The sequence below is a fragment of the Jaculus jaculus genome, chromosome 11, assembly GCF_020740685.1.
Source record: "Jaculus jaculus isolate mJacJac1 chromosome 11, mJacJac1.mat.Y.cur, whole genome shotgun sequence".
NCBI lineage: Eukaryota > Metazoa > Chordata > Mammalia > Rodentia > Dipodidae > Jaculus > Jaculus jaculus.
In genome coordinates this window covers 2,671,027-2,694,456 of record NC_059112.1, presented here as the reverse complement: position 1 = coordinate 2,694,456, position 23,430 = coordinate 2,671,027, and the positions used below count along the sequence as shown (strand labels likewise).

The 23,430-nt window shown below is 43.2% G+C and overlaps 1 protein-coding gene across 10 annotated transcripts in view; it reads right to left on the bottom strand.

Moving 5' to 3' along the window:
* Positions 1-424: 424 nt before the first annotated feature.
* Positions 425-23,430, bottom strand: part of Rassf6 (Ras association domain family member 6) — a 42,250-nt gene continuing 19,244 nt past the window's right edge. For 2 of the 10 annotated variants that reach the window (XM_045161808.1, XM_045161807.1), the window contains exons 3-9: positions 16,417-16,495; positions 14,016-14,158; positions 9,840-9,952; positions 8,654-8,838; positions 5,558-5,659; positions 5,201-5,252; positions 2,782-3,942 (exon numbers count right to left, since the gene is read on the bottom strand). In XM_045161808.1, coding sequence (XP_045017743.1) covers positions 3,314-3,942; positions 5,201-5,252; positions 5,558-5,659; positions 8,654-8,838; positions 9,840-9,952; positions 14,016-14,158; positions 16,417-16,495 — 1,303 coding nt within the window. In that variant the 3' untranslated portion in view covers positions 2,782-3,313. Of the gene's footprint in view, positions 1,268-1,354; positions 1,453-1,556; positions 1,676-2,781; positions 4,481-5,200; positions 5,253-5,557; positions 5,660-8,653; positions 8,839-9,839; positions 9,953-14,015; positions 14,159-16,416; positions 16,496-23,430 lie in introns of those variants that run through there. The other 8 variants (XM_045161814.1, XM_045161813.1, XM_045161815.1 and 5 more) reach the window with 7 other exon arrangements.

Genomic DNA, 23,430 nt, shown 5'->3' with positions numbered 1-23,430 from the left:
CCATGTTTTTATTTGTCGATATGATTAAAAGTACAAATCTCTTTTCTCAGTAAACTTCCTGGGCCAGGAAAGTCTATCCTACCACTTTTATCCAGTTTGGGTTTGGGTGATGCTGAGCATTAAAAGTTTTTTTCTGAAAAATCTTTCATATTTTAACATTGCTAATCTTCCACTGGGCTTATTACACACAAACTTATTGCTTAGTAGAGTTATGTGATGGGATAATTCACACAATTCTGATGCAGGATGTAAATGGAAGTAGTTTGGGGATGGAAAAATGTTATATAAAACTCCATGTTAATATAAAGTTTATAAATGAAATTGAAAATATTTCTTCCAAATGAGTCAGCAGACTGGGAAATACCCTGAGCATGTCTTACAGAGTAACAAGGATGCAGCACACACTGCCGGCTCACACAACAGCTCTGATCATCATTTTAATCATTCAGCAACAACTGGGTATTTGTAGCCATGTATCCCTGTAGCTAATGCAATGCATTAATTCTCTGTGGTATATTTGTTTGCAAAAATAAAGAAAGAAAATGAATACAACTAACTTTTAAATAAACTTAAAAACAGCTTGAAAACATCAGTAGAACATAGTGAGAGAAACAAAAAGGGGTCCAGATTGAGAAAATTAGAAATTGGATTTCTTTACAGAGTCTCGAAATTTTATTCCCTCAGGACAAACACCTCTGGTATTACAGAGAGCTAGAAGTGATCAACTCATAGAAAAACATCTCTAGATTTTAGGAAAGTGCCAGAGTGTTCAAGGAGTTATGAAAAGTCACCATTGGAGTGAGCATCTGGTTGATTTCAGGAACTGGATGTTTTTATTTCCGGTCATTCTTCGTCAGTAGATGCTGTCTCCATGCTCCTGAGAGTTCAGCTCAAACAAGTGATGTCAAAGAGGCCACTTCAAAATGAGTTCATCCAGGATTTACCACAAAAGATATTTGGAATACACAGTATCCAAGTGTCTTTCAGTTACTGAAACTAAATTCAATCTCATTTCAGTCCAACTGTGAACCATCGTTCACCTAGTCTTCCAAAGAGGCACACACATTTTGGCATTTATTTCTTTCTATGGATGCAAGACCACATAGATTTAAATGCAAGTACACACTGTAAGCATTCATCCAATAATATCTCCAACTCTGTCGGAATGTGTGAGTCTTGAGGTTTGTGCTGCTAAACTGTTGTCTCCGTTCTTACTCCCTGTTTACGTTGAAGACATTTCAGGATAATGGCCTTTTCGGTATTGAATCTAAAAAAGGACCGAAAAAGTATTAAGCATGGGACACGCAGGGTGTACTGTATCTACTGAAGGACCCTGCACATTCTCTGGACTTACTTTGCTATTATTCTCTCGATCTCTCGTTTTTCTTCCTCATGCAATCTTTGAAGAATGGATTCCAAGAGAGAGAAGTGAAAGTTGATGTATTGTGCCACCTGTGAAAGGAACAACATAACAGACGAGAAAACAGAATTTTATGTAGGAAGTGCCGAGCCAGAAGGCGGATGCAAAGGCAGAGTTGGATGGAGGGTGTGCATACGTCACTGCTGATTTCTTCTGCATCTTTATCCATGAGGAAGATGCGAGCGTTGTTCTTGGAAGGCCCTTGCAGGAGTCTCTGCAGCAGAGGAACGTCCGTCTTCTTGAGCCGTCTCTGCTCTGCAAGGAAACAAGGCAACCACAGTAAGTAGTTTATTCCACAGCAAAAGGAGAATTTTCTCACTTATTTTTTTTCACCCTGTTCCATTCTTCCTTTTTAAAAAATGTCTATTTATTGGGGGGAGGAGAGAATGGGAGTGCCAGGGCCTCTAGACATTGTAGACGAACTCCAGATGCATGTGCCACTTTGTGCATATGGCTTTATGTGGGTACTGGAGAATTGAACCTGGGTCCTTGGGCTTTACAGGCAAGTACCTTAACTGCTCAGCCATCTCTCCAGCCCTCATTTATTTTCTTTCATTAATTTTGAAGAAAAAGGTAGAGTGGTGCCCTTTTATCCATGGGGGACATATTCTGAGACCCCAGTGGACATGGAGTTACAGGTGGTATTGGACCCTATACATTCATTTTTTCCTATACAAATGTTTTTCTATGGCTCTGATACAGTTTAATTTATGTTAGTCACAGTAAGAAGTTCCATAACTACTAGTAAAATGCAACTATAATAACACTTTGTTAAAAAAAATTGTCAGCATTGCATCTTTTACACTTTGAAGCCATTACTAAAACAACAATGACAACAACAAGCCCCGTTATTTGAGACACATGCTACTTCACCAGTCAATCTCACAAGAGGTGACAAAGTGACAATGTGGGTAGGATGGATGGACAAAGGGACGAATCACATCTAGGGTGGAACAGTGAGAGATAGGATGAGAGAGCCCATCTCTATGTTCTGAATGGTACACACTTTAAAGCTGATGGATTGTTTGTTTCTAGAAATTTCCATTCAGTATTTTTGGACTGTGGTTGGCCTTAAGTGAGTGAAGGAAAGTCAGACCGCTAAGGGGAGGTTACTATACACTGAAATTTACAAATGAAAACCTTTGCCAGGCGTGGTGGTGCACACCTTTAATCCCAGCACTTGGGAGGCAGAGGTAGGAGGATCACCATTGAGTTCAAGGCCACCCTGAGACTACATAGTGAATTCCAGGTCAGCCTGAGCTAGAATGAGACCCTATCTTGGCAAACCAATAATAATAATAATAATAATAATAATAATAATAATAATAATAATAAATGAAAAAAAAGAAAAAGAAAGAACCTTTAATCAATAAGTGAATTTATTTCTCGTAATATGCAGTTTGACTTAATACTTCAAAGAATTCAAACTTGTTTTTATTAGATCATTTGCACAAATCTCTAGTTCTACTTATGCTTTTTAGTAAGTTATCTTAAAGCCTCAATTCTTTATAATGTCAATGTACTTATAAACAAATATGTATTTCCAAGTTCACTTAAAATAATTCTAATTTTTTCCAGTTGTTCCAGTCCAAAACTTTGTAATTGTCCTGAATTGTTCCATCTTTCACCTCACATTCAATTCTGGGCCACTGTAAGAATTAGGATATATACACAAAATGTCCATGAGATCAACTCTTCTTCTGATTTCACTTATCTGTGGGTTTCATCCACTCAGCTATGTAAATAAAATAATAAGCTGATGTTTTCCAAGAATTTCAAATCTCCAAAAGTTATAATAATACTTCCACAGCAACAAAAAATATTTATAGCATTCCACCAAAGTAGTTTCACACATGGGATTTCTTTTTTATTAAAAATACACATAAAAATCAATCAATCAGTGTCATGTTCTTTCCTCACTCTTCCCCCCCTCTTACTTCTCTTCTCAGAACAGCCAGACAGTCTCACTCCTGGACCACCTGAGTCTCGGGAGGAAAGCTCCCCATGACTTCCAGGGACCACCTGAATCCCAGGAGGAACGCTGAGAGGAGTCTTGAGGAAAGCTCCCCATGACTTCCAGGGACCACCTGAGTCCAGGAGGAACGCTGAGAGGAGGTCTTGAGGAAAGCTCCCCATGACTTCCAGGGACCACCTGAGTCCAGGAGGAACGCTGAGAGGAGGTCTTGAGGAAAGCTCCCATGACTTCCAGGGACCACCTGAGTCCAGGAGGAACGCTGAGAGGAGGTCTTGAGGAAAGCTCCCATGACTTCCAGGGACCACCCGAGTCCAGGAGGAACGCTGAGAGGAGGTCTTGAGGAAAGCTCCCATGACTTCCAGGGACCACCCGAGTCCAGGAGGAACGCTGAGAGGAGGTCTTGAGGAAAGCTCCCCGTGACTTGCAGGACAGACCCCTTGCTCTTTCCACGCTGAGCGGCTCACTTCATTTCGTGGCAGTTCCGAAGCAGCAGGACCTGACAGGTCTCCTCCCCTTCTCAGCCACCACAACCCTCTTTTGACCTGTACTTTAACGCCAGTTTGGTTTTATACGCTTAGCTTGTTCCTCTGTTGACCTGACCAAGCTCCTTGTTTTCATGACGCTGCCTCATGCCCCATAGCTCCCCTTTTACTGGGAATATCCGTTCCCAGATGGTCCCCAGCAAGTTAGAAATACTCTTGCTGAGGGAGAGAGCAGGGTCCCGTGTGGGGGGTGCAGTGAGGAGCAGGGCAGGGCAATAATGAGGTTGGGAAGAAGCGATAGCCAGGGACGGCTCTCCTCAGAGCTGGGGTGAGGAGGGAAAGGCAGGAAGGATTGCGGGTGCAGAAGGGAGCAGACACAGGCCTAACCCTCCTCAGAGCCTTGGATTCCAAGAGTTCCCATCACCGCTCAGCTACTTAAAGTCTGGCGAACAAGCAAAGTTTCAAGATGCGTTATTCTTAGGTTAGCTTTCTCTGCAATTGCTGGGTATAAAACAATGTCCTATTTCAAAGGGCTGGGGTGTGGCTCAAGGGTCAAGTAGAGGCTTAGCATGCTTGGTTTGATCTTACTCTCAAACTGAAAACCTGTGCACAAAAGCAACAAGAAAAGCCTTTCCCCATTTCTTTCTTTCTTTTCCTCTTTCTGTTTCTTTTTAAAATTATTTTTATCTATTTGAGCAACAGACATATAGAAAGAGTCAGACAGAGAGAAAGAGAAAGAGAGGGAGAGAGAAAGAGAAGATGCCAGGGTGTCCCGCCACTGCAAACAAACTCCAGATGTATGTGCCACTTAGTGCATCTGGCTCTGCATGGGCACTGGGGAATTAAACCCAGGCTGGCAGACACTGCAAGCAAGAGCCTTTGACCACTGAGCCATCAGCTTCTTCCTTTTCTTTTTCCTCTCCTCTCCTCTCCTCTCCTCTCCTCTCCTCTCCTCTCCTCTCCTCTCCTCTCCTCTCCTCTCCTCTCCTCTCCTCTCCTCTCCTCTCCTCTCCTCTCCTCTCCTCTCCTCTCCTCTCCTCTCCTCTCCTCTCCTCTCCTCTCCTCTCCTCTCCTCTCCTCTCCTCTCCTCTCCTCTCCTCTCCTCTCCCCTCCCCTCCCCCTCCCCTCCCCTCCCCTCCCCTCCCCTCCCCTCCCCTCCCCTTCCCTCCCTTCCCTTCCCTTCCCTTACCCTCCCCTCCCTTCTCCCCTTCTCCTCCCCTCTTCCCGCCCTTCTCTCTCTTCCTCTCCTCACTCCCTTTCCTTCCCTTCCCTTTCCTGTTTTGTGAGTGAAGTGAGCAGGTATGGGCCATCAAGGTTTCTTACCTCCTGTTGCAAAAATGATGTACAGAGCGAAGTCTTGGGGGCTGTTCTCCATCTGTGCGTGAAAAGAAAGAGTGACATACATGGTCGCTTCTTCAGTGAGATGCAGTCTAAGCCGGTCAGACCCAAATCCCGTGCATGCGCCTCCCTTGCCTTTGCCACTTTCAAAACTAAAGTCATTCACTCTCCTGAGAACAGTGTGCTTTCCCAGGGCACAGTGGCTCTGAAGGAAGGAGTTCCAATCCTTCTAAAGTGAGCATCTAATTTGTTCCCACAGATATATTTTTTTCTTTGTCCAGAAGAGTGCATTTATGTGTCCATGGTTAAGTAAATAGTCAAGATATTTGTGATGAAGATTACCTTAAATTTTTGGAGAAGTTGCTTTATTACTTCTTCAGTCCTCATGTTACTGTTTATTCTGACCTTAGTTTCTGACCCAAAAGCTGGAGTGAAAACGGAGGTCTAGAACAGAAAAAGTCATGAATTCTTAAAGTAATATCAAACTAACAGTAGGCGTTATATTGCACTTAACATGAGCAGAATATATAATTCCTGAAAATATTATTCCAAAGAGTGTTTAAGTGACACAGAAAGAGCAGTGAGTGGAGAGTGGGAAGCAGCACCTGGAGGTGACCACAGCTGACCACTCACACACGGGGACACGGAGCGTGTGCGCCAGAGCACGGGCAGGGCACGCGGCTATCGCGGCACACGTGGGGTGTGGATGCATGAGCTAGGGCACGCCAGCACATGTGATGAGCACCTTACCCACTGAGCCAGCTCCTCAGCCTTAAAATCACATTTAAAAAATAATATTCTCTTTAAGTTATTTAATTAACTTATTTATTTCAGAGAGAGTGGGAATGGGAGCACCAGGGCCTTCAGCCACTGCAAACGAACTCCAGACACATGCACTACCTTGTGCATCTGGCTTACATGGTACTGGGGAATCGAACCTGGGTCCTTTGGTTTCATAGGCTAATGCCTTAGCTGCTAAGCTATCTCTTCAGCCCCTAAAATCACATCTTTTCATGTAAATTGTGTTGGCCAAAACACACAGCAAAACCAGATTATAAAAATATTTATTGTTGGGCTAGAGAGATGCCTTAGTGGTTAAGCACTTGCCTGTGAAGTCTAAGGACCTTGGTTCCAGGCTCGATTCCTCAGGACCCACATTAGCCAGGTGCACAAGGGGGCTCATGCATCTGGAGTCTGTTTGCAGTGGCTGGAGGCCCTGGCGCACCCATTCTCTTTCTCTACCCACCCCCAACTCTGCCTCTTCTCTCTCTCTGCCACTCTCAAATAAATAAAAATAAACAAAATTTTAAGAAAATGTTTATTGCTGCAGCATAGCAATATACCACTGATCAAGTCCTATTCACTATACTTTATCTTCAATGATTATACTCTAATCCCTTAATGTAGGTGGTATATACAGACTATCAAAATTGGCAGGCAAGGTATGGTGGGTGGTGCACACCTTTAATCCCAGCACTCAGGAGACTGAGATAGGAGGATTACTGAGAGTTTGAGACCAGTGTGGGGCTACAGAGTGAGTTCCAGGTCAGCTTTGGCTAGAGTGAGACCCTATCTTGGAACAACCAAAAACAAAACAAAAAAGAATGAAATCATCAGAGATTTCACGATAAAAAAATGCATTTGTGAAACATATCAACTTATGAAACGTATCAATGAAACTCTTCTATTTTTGTTGTTGTTTTGTTTTTTTTTCTTTATAAATTTTTTATTTATTTATTTGAGAGCGACAGACACAGAGAGAAAGACAGAGAGAGGGAGAGAGAGAGAATGGGCGCGCCAGGGCTTCCAGCCTCTGCAAACGAACTCCAGACGCGTGCGCCCCCTTGTGCATCTGGCTAACGTGGGACCTGGGGAACTGAGCCTCGAACCGGGGTCCTTAGGCTTCACAGGCAAGCGCTTAACCGCTAAGCCATCTCTCCAGCCCTGTTGTTTTGTTTTTTGAGGTATGGTCTCGCTCTAGCCCAGGCTGATCTGGAATTCACTATGTAGTCTCAGGCTGGCCTCAAACTCACCGTAATCCTTTTACCTCTGCCTCCCGAGTGCTGGGATTAAATGTGTGCACCATCACGCCTGGAAATGAAACTGTTTTTTAAATATTTAAGAGAGAGAGAGAGAGAGAGAGAGAGAGAGAGAGAGAGAGAGGAGAGACGGAGGGGAGAGAGAGAATGGGTGCACCAGGGTCTCCTGCCACTGCAAACGAATACCAGATGCATGTGCCACTTTGCACATTGGACTTTACGTGGCTACTGGGGAATTGATCCTGAGCCTTTAGGCTTGGCAAGCAAGCTCCTTTAACTGTTGAGCCATCCTCCAGTCCCTCAGTGAAGTTCTTGATGCCTATTACTGTATGCTCATTGGTAGGTGCTGTAGGTTTTGGGCTTTGTGTTTTGTTTGCAGTGTTTCCTAGCTTCTGTGAATATAGTTTGCACAGATACCTGCCCTCTGAGCTGGGGCTCTCTCAGCCATCGACAATACAGCTCACGTGGACAGTTCTTCCTTTGTATCTGGCCCTGTGCTCACACCTTGACTCCAGTTTCATTTAATTCCATGCAAATGTTCAAATGTCTTTTGAACCGGCCTGACTTGGAGCCCGTGCGCATTTTAACACTATTGCTGTGGTGGTCTCCCTGCCCAAGCTCTGCCCTTCAAACTGGCACTTGTCTGCACATTTCCCACATGTGGCTCGGTGCCTGCCAGCGAGGTGGAGTCTGCCAATCATGCTGGTTAAGAACGTGGGCTCTGGAATAAAACAAATCTGAGTTCAAGTTCTGGTGCCCTGAAAAACCAAATTGCTTAACTCTGTAACCTCAATTATATGTGAAGAACATAATGGTACCTACTTTATAGGATAATATTAATGACTCAATGAGATAATTCATTAAAGGCCTGTTTACAGTTACATCTGGTTAGCATATGTCTATAATCCCAGCAGTCCGGAGGTTGAAGCGGGAGGATGGTGAGTTGGAGGCCACCCTGAGGTACATGACAACTTTTTGAATCAATAACATTCAGGCTAGCATGAGCTTAATAGTAAAAAGTCCTCTTTAATAAAGCTTAAAGAGTCCAGAAAGTTGGCTCAGCATTAAAGGCAATTGTCTGTGAAGCCTGAAGGCCCAGGTTTGATTCCCTACTACATGTAGAGTCAGATACACAGGCAGCTCATGCATCTGGGGTTCATTTGCAGTAGTGTGAGTCCCTGGTATGCCCATATTCACTTTCTCTCTCAGTCTCCCTCTCTAATAAAATAAAAAGGTTAAGCAATCAAACAAAAACAAATTTAAGACTTAGTTTAGTGGCTATCACATAGGGAGTGACAGGTAAGTGCTAGACATGGACCATTATTATCACTATTTACACTTTTAAGTTATGGCAACAGATCGCGTCATTTCCAGTCACACTCATAGGACCATAACTCACTTCGTGGTTGTAGAAGTGTCCATTGATGGAGGCCCTCTGGTTCCGGCTGCCTTTTCTGTCAGTCACTGGAACCTTGGTCCTTTTGCGCACCAGGGCTGCCTCGCTCATGGTTCTGTAGAGCAAGGGCGACTCCAGCTCTTCCTCCGCATGTAGCTTCAGAGTGCTGCTGTGGTGAGACAGATGGTCTGGGAAGAATAGAGAGCATAGGCCCGGGTCACTGCGCTGCCTAACTCCTTACCTCCCAGGGACACTGGTACACTTTTACTGATTTTAGGATGATTTTGATTCCCTGGATGTTTAAAAATGTTATTGTACACTGCTTGGCTATGCATTTTCTTACTAAACCTTATCTAGCTAGGATGGTCAGAGAGAAAACTCTGCCAGTAAATTATGTTTCATGGGATGATGATCACATGTTTAAAGTTTTTGTTCTTCCAATCATACTTTATTGGGGGTGGTGGTGAATTATGCAGAATTTCAGCATGTTAGAGTGGAGACAGTGTAGATTTGTCAGTGTGCCCTCACAGAGGTTAGACAGAAGCGGGTTGAGCTGAGGAGGCTGTCATGTGCATGTGGTAGTCATGAGTGACAGACTTGGGAACATCTTAGCTTGTGTGTTAGAAATTTCTTAAGAGGGCTGAAGGGTTGGCTTAGTGGTTAAGGTGTTTGCCTGCAGAGCTAAAGGACCCAGGTTCTATTCCCAAGGCTCCATGTTAGTCAGATGCACAAGGTGGCACATGTTTCTGGCATTCGTTTGCAATGGCTGGAGACCCTGGCATGCCCATTTTGTCTTTCTTTCTCTCTTTCCCTCTGTCAAATAAATAAATAAAAATAAAAAATATTAAAAAAAGAAATTTATTAAGAAGATGGACTTTGAGCCTTAGTTTCTCTGTAAAGCCATAGAAAATTTCTTTCTTGCTTTCTTTCTTCTTTTTTCTTTTGGTTTTTCAAGGCAGGGTCTCACTCTAGCTCAGGTTGACCTGGAAGTCACTATGTAGTCTCAGGGTGGCCTCAAACTCACAGTGATCCTCCTACCTCTGCCTCCCAAGTGCTGGGATTAAAGGCGTGTGCCACACACCCAGTGAAAATTTCTTGAGAAATATGGAATGTAGAGTCTTAGAAGAATTTGCTCCTTTCATTTTTTTATTGATTCAAATTTTTTTTTCCACATTATTAAGATACTGACCTTCCTGGGAATTCCTTCTTTCAGACACTGGAATTTGAGCTGGGTCCATCTCACTAATGCGGTACAGGTCATCAAATTCTCCCCAGCGAGTCATTCTTCTGAAAAGCAAAGATCTGGTGAGAGTAACTCCATGGGCACTAAGGCCTGTGCTGGCACTCAGAGTTACAACGTCGTATAGTAGCTGTGGGCCTCTGTAGTGTATATATTATCTGTGATGACATTACAAAAGTTCTATTTATTCCAGTGATCAGTATGTGTTCTGCAACACATCCTGTATCTCCCATCTTAGCATAATAATTCAGCCAAATATTCAAACATAAGGATATACAGAGGCTGTTAAATGCATATGCACATAAAATTGGCAGAAACCAAGGTGAGCCACTGTTATAAAGGGGTCTCACAGTATTTTGGGGGAGTTTGTATATAAATTGTTCATTGCACTAACATGTACCAAGTACCTACAACATCAAAACAATGATGTAAAGTGGCCCTAAAATAGTAAGATGTGGTACCTATCTGTCAGGTCTTGAACACAGGAAAAGGCAGCTTACAGAGGAAGAACTTCACTTCCTCCCAGGTGCGGCGACAAGATGTGGTGCCCAGCCACTTCCCTGTCATGCCACGATGAAACCTCCCCTCAGACTGCAAATTAAAATCAACCCTTTACTCCCAAATACTGCCTTTGGTCAGGTGTTTTGTTCCAAGAGAAAGTAATGGCTACACTTCTCTTTACCTCAATGTCCTCATCTGTAAAATGGGACTAATCATAATATGAGACAGGATAAGGCTTTTGGATGGATTTACAGAGTTAATTTCTGTAAAATTCTTGAAATGATACCCTGAATGTAGTTAAAGGCTCAGTGTATCTAAATATTATCACAGTCATCTTTGTCTTCACTGACACCATCGTCATCACAATCACCATCACCACCTTCATCTGTATTCATTTGGTGACAAGTCAGGCACTCCTGGGGGGGACGGTCCACTGCTTTTCTGGACAAATAGACTCTAGCGTTTATAGAAAGGGTTAGTCCCACTAAACTTATGGGTTTCATTCATAAAATATGTTATACTATAAACCCACAATATTCACCCCTAGGGAAATTTGTGATCTTAACTCTACCCAAATGTTTCTGATGGGAGAAAAGAAAGCCTATCAATACTAGTGGCAGTCTTTGTGAGAAAAGATCATTTTTCTCTCGACCTTGGCATTCCTTTGAAGTCCCTTTCAGCTATCTATTGTTTGAGCTTCATGATAGCCCTAAGAGGTAGAGAACATAATCCCAATGCATTTATCAATAATGCGTCCAGCAAAGACTACTATTTGGAATAGTCAGTTAAAATAAATGTCACAAAAACTCAAAGGAGAACTCTTCAGGTCTCAACTCACAATCTACTCACATAGTATAGAAAACTGGGCATTTCCTCTACTCTATAATACTACTACTAAAAGGGGTCAGGCTTAATTACCCTAAAAAGAGGGGTAGCAATGGAAAAGATGGAATGCCAACTAAGCATATTCCATTTCATCTTGGATAATGCAACACTTCCCATGATACCAGCCTCTAATGTGAGCCACAAACTCTTGGTGACTCCCTGGCAGCTGAACCCTCTGTCTCTTACAGTTTAGTGATGCCACATAAACATGGGGGCTTAGACGTGGATCTCCCCCCACCCCATTTCTAGCTGAAAACAAACCATTTTTCAGCTCTGGATTGTGTAACATGAGGACCTTTCCACACAAGAGCACATGTGACTGAGCTCAAGGGCATTCAGCACACTTTTCCAGAAGGAACTGGTAGAAACTTTAATATTCAGTAGTTTTAACTTGTCCACACACAAATCCTTTGTGTGGCTCTGATGCAAACTTGAGGACATATATCATTTCCAAATTTAAACTCCAGAGAAGATTTTTTTTTCTAATGAGTTGAAAATAAAATGGCGGTAGACATTTGATAGACTAATGGGATGCAGTCATTCCCCGCCCATCCAGTAGGAATAAACAACACTGTTGATGCAACTGAAATATGTCCCTGCCCGGCCTCTCCCCCTTATTCTGCCATGACTCCTCCAAATATGCCAACACTGATTATGAAAAGACTTTAAAAATAGAAATGAAAAATAGTATAAGCAAAAATATGCTCTATAAGTCTCTTTTTTCTTTTCTTTTCTTTTCTTTTTATTAATGAAAAGATTCCAAAAGAAAACATTTGGCCCAGATATGACATGTCAAAGTGCTACCCCCAGAATTATTTGCATAAGGATTCTTGAATGGACAAAACTCAACTAAGCTGATTTACTTTTAGGTGTCTACCATTCCCATTTGCCTGGCACTTCCTCAGTGCAGCTCATTTCTAGCATAATTCAGACAGACTGGCACAAGACCAATTATTTCCTCAAAGGCTGAACTGACAGGCCCGTGATCATAGTCCTTTCTGCTGCTCAGCACACTGTCCACGTCCCCATTATGCATGTCCACCAGAGACCCCCAAATCTGGCCTCCCACATGTGCATATGCCTTTGCTTCTGCCCACAGATGCCCAGGATAGGAAAAGAGAAAAATGGGAGGTGTTTTATGGTCCATTTCTCTACACAATTGAACCGAGGTTCAGCATTTACATGAGTCACCTGAAGAGAGAGTATGTAAGACTGGACAGACACAGCAAAGTCCCTAAGGCTGGCTGTGCACTTGGCAGGGAGCCTGAAGCCAGGAGGAGCCATTCCGGGCTGCGCCTTCTCATCCAATAGTTCAACTGGTTCAAACCACTGTCCTCTTCATAGTTAACGACAACAGAATGCTACATTGTGTGTGTGTGTGTGTGTGAGAGAGAGAGAGAGAGAGAGAGAGAAAGAGAGAGAGAGAGAGAGAGAGGGAGGAAGAGAGAGAGACAGAGAGAGGGAGAGAGAGAGAGACAGAGAGAGAGGGGGGGTGGGAAGCATGGCATGCATGTGTGCGGAATGGGATCTCCTTCCTGCTAATTTATGTGCATAGAAGACCTCATACACTACACACACTTCTGATGTTTTAGGAAGTCTTGTTACTATGTCCAGGGTAGGGCAATGCTGCTTTTATAGTTTCTTTATCCTGGTGATTTTAAACAATAGGAGATAAATCTCATTGCTTTCTAGCTGTTATGATTTCAATGTGGAAGATCCACTACAAGCTCATATGTCTGTACACTTTCCAACTGGTGATGCTATTTTGGGGGGTTGTGGAGTCTTTGAGACTGTGGTCTAGCTAGCAGAAGTGGTTTAACAAGCGGTGGGCCTTGAAAATAATATTTGCTCTTGGTTCCTGCCTGGGCTCACTGGTTTTTGATTCACCAAGACATGAGCAATCCAAGCTCCCCCTTCCATGGACTGAACCCCTTTGGCGACCACGCCTTCCCCACCATGATGGATTTTCTGAAACTGTGAGCCAAAATAAATCTCTCCTCACTGAAGCTGCCTTTTCTAAGTATTTCTTCATTCTAGTGATGAAAACAGTAATTAATACCTAACAATGTTCTATAAACAATGAACAATGCAAATAGGTTCTACAGAGGATGCCTCGGAAAGGCAATATTTTATAACTGGAAATGATACAGGAAAGAGCATTACCAATATTTCTCACCAGTATTTCTTCGTCTACCTGAGCTCTTGAAATTTACCAAGATTTCAGCGTGTTTGAAATCAGTGCTTGAATGAAAAGTTAAAATCTATCTTCAGATAGCCATTAAAGTAACGATAGCTTAATGTGACATTACAATTGCTTTTCTTCCATCTCCTTAACATATTCCTCTCATGCTTCAGCCTTACCAAGCTTTCACGAGCCAAAAAGAATTAAAGGCCTGGGGAGATGGCTCAGCCGTTAAAAGCGCTTGCTTGCAAAAAGAATGAAAATGAATCAAAAGCTGCTGGCTGCACAGAGAACTTTTCTATGCGCTCTTAAGTAATGTGAAATCTGCTAGCTAATTTGTGCATTCCTATCTTGTTTTTTTTTTTTTTTTTTTTTAAGCAGAGTTCAAGCACTCCTTCTAAAGGATGCATCTTGTTCTTAAAGTAAATCATCAGTCTTATTGGTTGCATTGGGGGATCATATGAGGTTGCCTGTAAGCATAAATCCCTTCTTTAAATGAACATATCCTCAAAGTAGATATGAAGACCATCTATTAAAGTGCATGAAAGATAGCTTACCCTCTGCTGGAAAAGGCATCCAGCGACTTCAATGTAGAAAGCGAGGAGATCTGCCTCTCATCCTGTATCTTGAGCTGGATAGGCCGTTTCACTCCCCAGAAAATGTCCAGCATTCCTTCCACAATTAGCTGCCCGTCTTCAGTCTTAGGAGAAAGCAATAGCTCCCATCACTGTGTGGCATCATTTATAGCAAGTAAATGCTTTAACCAAGAATGTAGAAATACGGTCCATAGGCGATTTAACAACGCCAACAGTTTAAAACATTTAACTGAAATATTTACCCGGATGGATTGTTTAGTTTCTAAGTTTATGTGCAAGACAATTCTAATTTTGAACTGGCTATATCTTGCAAAGCAATCTACAATAGTCCCCTGATCGGATGTCCTCCAATAGGCATAGTGTACTAAAATGCTCTCCCAACTCTGATTCCTAGGTTAAGTGGAATGTTGTTGATTTAATTCTACTTAATGAAATTATAGCAGATGTAACAACTCTACTGAACCAGAAATTAGAATGAACAGCTCCTGAGAGTCTTAGCAGCTATTTGAGTAAGGAGGACAAATTTGACTCCCAAATTTATGTAAAACAAACAAATGGATAAACATAGAATATAAAACACTATAGGAATATTTATGAAAAAATTAAAAGCATTTGATGAAGTTATTTTAAATTAGAAATAGTATAACAAAAAAAGAAGCAAATATCATTTAGGCACTAAAGAAAAACTAGTAAACATGAAGACTTACTCTCTATCTATACATACATATATATATACATATATATATATATGCACATATATATAATGTTATAATGTTCTTAGTGGCTATATTAATTAACATTAAAAACAAAGTAGTTAAGGCACTTTTTTCTGAAGCCAACAGGCCTACGTTTGATTCCCCAGTGCCCACATAAGCCAGATGCATGGGGGGAGCATGCATCTTGAGTTTGTTTGCAGTGGCTATATGCTCTGACGCACCCATTCTCTCTATCTGCCTCTCTCTCTCTTTTGCAAAATGAATAAATAAAATAAAAATAATATTTTTTTAAAAAAGCAAAGCATATCATCATATAACTTATTTCCTAGACTATCTTCTATTTTATATATAAATCATGTTTTATTTTATTAAAGTAATATATTGTGGTTATAGAAATGTTGGAAATGTACAAACAAAAAAGTCAAATTACAAAATCCACTAACTACTATTACTATTAAAAGGCAATTATCAGATAATATAATTAACTCAATCTTGAGCTCAACCCTGGCTATGCTGTTTTCTCGCTGTGTGGCCTTGGGCTTGTTTCTGTCTACTTTAATGTTCCACTTCTGCATGGTGGGAATGTAAGATTCCCTCATCCTGGTATCCAACAGATGACTTGCAGCCATCACTACTTAGTATTTCCTTGACTGAAATGCTATGAAATTGGGTGTATTTCTTTACAAAAAGCTTGGGTAGCAGGGTGTGGTGGTGCACGCCTTTAATCTCAGCACTCGGGAGGCAGAGGTAGGAGGATCACCACGAGTTCGAGGTCACCCTGAGACTACATAGTGAATTCCAGGTCAGCCTGAGCTAGAGTGAGACCCTACCTTGAAAAACCAAAAGAAAAAACAAAAAGCTTGGTTATTTCCTTTAGTATATGATTACATTTGTGTGAATGTTAGTGAAATACTCAACTGAATGAAATCTTTTAAAGCCTAGTGGGTTTAAATTTTTTTTCTTCTTTCAAAATTGTAGATTTGTGCCAAATCAAGGTGATCTAAATTCCACCGTGCACCATCAAACTTGAAGATTTAAATCAGAAATAAAAATTCCAATGCTCATTGGAGCAGAAAGACAGTGTAAGTATAGTAAGTGAGCCCTCTAGAAAGAAGACTGAGTGGCAGGCCTTTGGAAAATGAAACATCAAATTTTATTTAAAAAAAAAAAAAAGAAAAGAAAGAAAGAGGCCTGGTGTGGTGGCACACGCCTTTAATCCCAGCTGTGGAGCGCTGTGAGTTCGAGGCCAGCCTGAGACTCCATACTGAATTCCAGGTCAGCCTGGACTAGATTAAGACTCTACCTAAAAAAGAGAGAGAGAATTAAAAGGATACCTTAGTTCACTTTGTAGAGAAGCATGTCATGTACACCCCTCAAAAAGACTTTTTTTTGTTTTGTTTTGTTTGAGGTGGGATCTCACTCTAGCACAGGCTGACCTGAAATTCAGTCTGTATTCTCAGGGTGGCCTCAAACTCATGGCAATCCTCCTATCTCTGCCTCCTGAGTGCTGGGATTAAAGGTGTGCGCCACCACACACTGGTTGCCTGGATGCCTTTGGGGGGAACCATGGAGGGCCCTGGAGCAAGAATCCAGGAACCCACAGGTTTTCTGTGAATTGAACTGTCACATTTCTTTAATGGACTTACCTGTCCATATAAAATATGCAGATGTTTTTGATTCTCATAGAAAATGTTGTAAGTCTTCAGTAAAGAATTAAGCTGTTCCCTAAAAAATAAATATTATTTCATTTATCATCAATCTTAGGATTTTTAATAGTAAAGGGCAATAATAGTACTTTTCTTGTTTGTGTTTTTTGAGGCTGGGTCTCACTGTGACTCAGGCTGACCTGGAATTCACTATGTAGTCTCAGGGTGGCCTTGAACTCGTGGTGATCCTCCTACCTCTGCCTCCCAAGTGCTGGGATTAAAGGCGCGTGCCACCACACCTGGCTTAATAACAGTACTTTTTTGTTGTTGTTGTTTTTTGAGGTAGGGTCTCACTCTGGTCCAGGCTGACCTGGAATTAACCATGTCATCTCAGGGTGGCCTTGAACTCATGGCAATCCTCCTACCTCTGCCTCCCGAGTGCTGGGATTAAAGGCGTGCGCCACCACACCCGGCTAATAACAGTACTTTTAATTCATAAAAGTTAGCTAAAAAAAATGCCTCTGTGGAATCTCTATGGTTCTGCTACTTCAACTTAATGTACACCACTGAAATTTGAATTAAAAAATGTTGAGAATTCTAATTCATCCATGAGAAGAGTAGGGAAGATGACTGTGGGCACCAACGATGAGCCCGTGCCACAGAGAAGTGCCCATGAAGCAAATTTGACTTCACATTTTGCTTTGATTGTTAGTTAACCAACCTGCCCGAAGCAACTCCTATGTACCTGACGCTGCCCCGGAAGGACCTCCCTTCTGGCGACAGGTGGGAAGGACCTCCCTTCTGGTGACAGGTGGGAAGGACCTCCCTTCTGGTGACAGGTGGGAAGGACCTCCCTTCTGGCGACAGGTGGGCGCCGGCAGCAGGAACACTGGGTGGCGCTGCCTGGTTCATGCCGATGTTTCGTCAACGCTCCTTGTATGTTTGCCATGTTCTCAACACAAGAATTTTATATCCTTTTCAGCAAGCTTTCCCATGTCTTCATCTTATCCTTAGAATGACTAACCCGGCGGGATGTGATTTCACCCTCTATTTCCTCTTCTGCCTCATCCCTGCCACTCTTCCCTTCATTTCCACACATGTGGCCTTCCTGATGTTCCTTGGACCCTCCAGGGTCCCCGCAGGCCTTTGAACTTGCTGATCCCTCCACCCATCGAGAATGACTGCCCCCCCCCCGAAAACACACTGCAAGCTCATTCATTTCATGTAACTATTAAATCAAAGGGCACCTACTCACAGGGCGCTCTTCACCACCCAATCCATATGTCTCTTCCAACATGTCATATCTCGTCTTTCTCCCATGCCTCTCTGCCTCTGGGCCAACCTGCAGCCTTCCTCCCGCTCCTGTCTGTGAGCACCCTCTAGTCTCCTATAAATTTGGCTCACTGGTTGCATACTGTCTTCTCCACCAGAACGCAGCTCATGTCTGTCAAAATCTCCGGGACCCTCACATTTTGCATTCTCATAAGAACACCGGATCCATGAGAGCAGGGAGCTTCATTGTCATCACTGCTGGGCTCCCACTGCTTAGAGAGAAACTTGATCATTGTAGTCTGTTACTCAATAAATGTTGACTCAATCTCAAATGACAGAATTCACGTGTACTGATTTTTACATGACTGAAATCATATAAACGTGACTTTTGGCCTGGACTTTTCTTGATTGTGATTTTCTTTAAAAATATGCTTATTCGTTTATTTGAGAGAGAGAGTGATAGCAAGAGTGAGAGTGGTTTTTTATTTTTGTAATCATGGAAGTTGTTAATAAAAAAAAATTGAAAAGAAAAAAAAGAGTGAGAATGTGAGAGACAGAGAGTAAGAGACAGAGAGAATGGGCATGCTGGGGCCTTCTGCCACTGTAAATGAACTCCAGATGCATATGCCACTTTGTGCATCTGGTTTTGCGTGGGTAATGGGTACTTGAACCCAGGACGTCAGGCTTTTCAAGCAAGCACCTCTAGCCACTGAGCATTTCTCCAGCCTTACCTGTGATTTTCAACATGCACATTTCCAACGATAGATACCCTCATGATATCACCCTATAAAAATTCCACCGAAGTCTTCCAGGCGACTACCTGCGTCATCACTGAGTCACTTTGCTTTTTTTTGTTGTTGTTGTAGTTTTGAGGTAGGGTCTCTAGCCCAGGCTGACCTAGAATCCATTATGTAGTCTCAGGGAGGCCTTGAGCTCACAGTGATCCTCCTACCTCAGCCTCCCGAGTGCTGGGATTAAAGGCGTGCGCCACCATACCTGGCTTCACTTTACATTTTTAATATAAAGTGAATGTTTCTGGGCTAAATGTCACTGAATACATTGATTTTGTTCCACTGGGGACATGACTGTTGGCTATTTCCACACTACCAATAAAAAAATCTGACAAGTCCTTTATAGCTCTTGTTCTTTTTTTTTTTAAAGATTTATTTATTTATTATATCAGAGAAGAGAGAAAGAGAGTAAGAATGGGGGTATCGGGGCTTCCAGCCACGGCAAACGAACTCCAGACACATGCACCACCATTTGCATCTGACTTACATGGGACCTGGAGAATCAAACCTGAGTCCTTAAGGTTCACAGGCATGCGCCTTAACTGCTAAGCCATCTCTCCAGCCCACAGCTCTTGTTCTTTATGCTGGAGCACCACGCAGATCTTTGCGATTCATGTGGGCTGCACATCCTGATACACTGAGCTGTGAGTGTTGTTATTCAAGCAAATGAAGCTTATCTCATCTTATTCCCTGAGCTTCTGTTTCTTTTTTTTTAAGAACAATTAAAATTTTTTTTGTTCATTTTTATTTATTTATTTGAGAGTGACAGAGACAGAAAGAGGCAGATAGACAGAGAGAGAGAGAGAGAGAGAGAAAGAGAGAGAGAGAATGGGCGCGCCAGGGCCTTCAGCTACTGCAGACAAACTTCAGACGCATGCAACCCCATGTGCATCTGGCCAACATGGGTCCTGGGGAATCGAGCCTTGAACTGGGGTCCTTAGGCTTCACAGGCAAGCACTTAACTGCTAAGCCATCTCTCCAGCCCTTCTGTTTCTGATAAAACTGCATTATGTACCCTGGTACAAGCAGTCTTCCACATGTTACTATAGGACTGACTGGATGCTGGAAAATGTTCCTGCTCCTACTCAGAATCTGAACAACTCTTCTTCCACTGAAACATGTCTCCAAAGAATTCAGGGAGTTGGCAAGCTGTGGTCCTGGGCTGTTTTTGTAAATAAAGTTTTACTGGAGTCTAGCCATGCTAATTTCTTTGCTTATTGCCTACCACTGCGTTCCTGCTCGAACTGCAGTTGAGTAACTGTGACAGCACCCGAATGGCCCACGAAGTCTAAACTACTTATATTCTGCGTCCCTGCAGAGGCGTCCTGCCAATCCCCACTTCACTGTGCAACCCAGCGTACCGGGAGGCCATGGCTCCTCCATGACTTTCTCCACACAAGGCCCATTCTGATCGAGTAGTCACAGTACTTTGAAGAGTTCTGGAGCACAGAACTCAGTAAGCTAAGGTATTAAAGTTATGGTAGATTAGTTAATTGTGACGAGTGAGAGATCAGAAAGTTTAGAAGTTATATGGAAAACTGCAGCAATGGTGAATACATCCCAAATTGACTTTGGATTGTGTGCATGTTATCAGAAAAGAGACTTTAGAAGACGATTATGGGCCTGTTGAAACAATGGATATACAAATGTCAGCCGGTAGGACTCGAACTTGATTGGTCGGCAACAGGGGCTACAAGGAGCTCAGGAGTTAATCATCCAGGTGGTCTTCTCTGTCTGCCAACTAGTGCAAATTGTTCATGAAAACAGAAAGCCCACACTGATGTGTGCACGCTTGCACACGCATACATACACACACTCACATCCAAACAAATAATGACATTTCAAACCTTTTGGGTATTTGCAAAAGAAATGCTAGCAGTTACTGTGCTGATCTGCTGCCTCAAGGTGGCAGGGCAAAATAAAAAATGAAGTGGGTTCTACATCTGGTCTTCTTGTTTATGAACTTGGGATATCTAGAAACCAGAGATGCTCAAGAAGTAGACACAAAATTCAAACATACTTTATATGTGAGACATGAAAAAATAACTCAAGAGATGGAAAGATAGTGTAGTGGTTATGGTGCTTGGCTGCAAAGCCAAAGGACCCAGGTTCAATTCCCCAGTACCCACCTAAAGCCAGATACACAAGGTAGCACATGTGTCTGGAGTTCGTTTGCAGTGGCTAGAGGTCCTGGCATGCCCATTCTCTCTCTTTAGTAAATAAAGTATTTAAAATAATTGTTTTGAAGCTGGATATGGTGGTGCATGCCTGTCATCCCAGCACTCAGAAGGCTGAGGAAGAAGGATCATCATGAGTTTAAAGTCAGCCTAGACTACAAAGTCAGTTCTAGGTCAGCCTGGGCCAGAGTGCAATGTTTCCTCAAAACAACCAAAAAATTTATTTGGAGCAGAAAATATCTCTTCACAACACAAAACAAGGAATTGTTTTTAAAAAGCATCTTCATACACTGTGAATATCTATCGTTGTTAACATGCATGTTGAAAGTCACAGGTAAGGGGCTGGAGAGACCCCAGAGGTGGCCATGCAGAAGATCCCAGGGTGCCTGTTCCTTTAAGGCTGCAGCTTGCCTTCAGTGAGTCACAGGAACATGGTCACTGTGAGATGTGAAATGCTTAGGTGTACTTTAGACTTTGTGGCTTGACTCCCCGCTGCTCAACAGAAGGCATAACCCACATTCTGACGTCAGAATGAGTAATCCATTTAGCAAGAAATGAGTTCCTGCACCTTACTGAGCTATGGATCTGGCCCAAAGAATCATGGTTTGAGTGTGTACAGCTGTGGTAAACATGAGCATGGGACAGGATGGTGGGTAGGAGTGGGGTACACCTCACAGCCATCCACACGTGGATATCAAACGCTAGTCGTACCCACAGTGTGGGCATCAAGCCAATGAACCTCGTCCCTCCTTGGCTTTCAGTCGGGATGCAATATGAACAAGGTACAATTATTGTCTGGTGTCAAAACTCAACATGGGTTTCAGAGATGGTCACATGACAGAAGCAACTTCCAGGGGAAACGCAGCCCAACAAAACTGCCAAAAGCATGTTTGGCCTGCGTGGTCCTGGGCCACACTTGGTCGTGACATCTGAGCATGCGTTCCTCTGCACCTAGGAGACTGGCTGGAAAATGGTCACGGTTCAGGCAGTCGTGGAGCTGCGGGGCAACAGTGGCCTTGGCAGCAGCGTTCCCTGCAGAGACTGCCAGGGTTCCGAGCAGGGCCTGCTCCCCCGAGACAGTCCTTCAGCACACGACAAACAGGCAGAAGAGCAAGCCTGGTTTTCTTCCCACTGTGTTAAAATTTAGCAGTGAGATTATTATTATTTTCTTATTAAAGGCGTGTGCTACCATGCCCAGCCTCTTTTTATTTTTTTAATCATTTATTTTTACTTAAGAGAGAAGAGAGAGAGAGAGAGTCAGACAGAATGGGCATGCCAGGGCCTTCAGCCGTTGCAAATGAACTTTACACGCATGGAGCACCTTGTGCATGTGGCGTATGAAGGTCCTGGGAGAACAGCTGCAGTGGCTGCTGGCAGGGGAGATGGGCTGTGGCTGTGCCCAGCATTCTGTCCTGACACCCTCACCATCTCGGTGCCGACTCCTGACAGGAGAACCCAGGGCTTCCCCACACCCACTAGCGGCTGGGACAGGAAGGACTAAAGACCACGGGTGGCCCACTTCCAGCTCATAACCACCCTCTGGCTACTTTGGGTCATTTTGCAACTTTTGGATTCCTGGAAATTCTTTTTTTTTTTCCTCCAAGAATAGCCCTCTAGGAAATAGCCCTAGGGCATCGACAGATGGACACCCTGGCTTTTAACAGCTACTCAACTCCTGGGCCTCAAGTCCTAAGCGATTAAAGACAAGGAAGACTGTCATATTAAAAAGAGACTTTATGCTGGGCGTGGTGGTGCACGCCTTTAATCCCAGCACTCGGGAGGCAGAGGTAGGAGGATTGCCGGGAGTTCGAGGCCACTCTGAGACTACATAGTGAATTCCAGGTCAGCCTGAGCCAGAGTGAGACCCTACCGCGAAAAACCAAAAAAATAAATAAATAAATAAAAATAAATAAATAAATAAATAAATAAAATAAAAGAGACTTTACAATACAGCTAGTTGGCAGAAACAAACACTGCAAACATCTTAACTCAACAAACTCCCGGATCTGAGAGGGGCAGCTGCGTCCTGGAGATCAGTGATGACAGAGGGGGGCCAGGAAGTCTGCCTGTGTAGTCATGTTGGCCTGGAACCCCGAACCTCCTGCCTCAGCCTCCTGAGTGCTGGGATCCCAGGACTGGGTCCCGGAGCCTGGCTCTGTCTACTATAAGAGGATCCTTTTATAACGACAGCAGTATTGATAATCTGGAATATTTACCACTCTTCAAAAGGAGAGGCTCTGACCTACTTCTTTTCCCTTTGGCTGGCTTCTAAGGTTCAAAGAGGGAAAATAAAACAATAAAAATAGGACTTGGGAGATTGCTCAGTGGTTGAAGTGCTTGCTTGCGAAGCCTGATGGCCTGCGTTTGATTCCCCAGTACCCAAGTAAAACCAGATGCACAGAGTGGTGAATCGTTTGCAGTGGCAAGAGGCCCTGGCATGCCCATATTCTCTCTCTTTCTCCCCTTTCTGTCCGTCTCTATCTCATTCATAAATAAATAAGTACGTAAAAAATGCACAATCTGTAGTCCGGTTATCAGCTGGCATGGAGGCTGCCATGTCAGACCTCATTTTCTGTCACTGTAAGCAGGTGACTCCCTTTGCAGCTCCTGGGGGGGTCAGTGGACAGGGAAGGGAGGCAGGGGAGCTCCCTCTTCCATCTCCTCTGGCTGCAGGTAGAGCAGCAAGGCTGGTTCAAAGCCAGGATGCAATTCCAGCCTCAGTACCCATGATCATGTTCTGAAAACAACCCAAAGGGGACACGGTGTTTTGGACC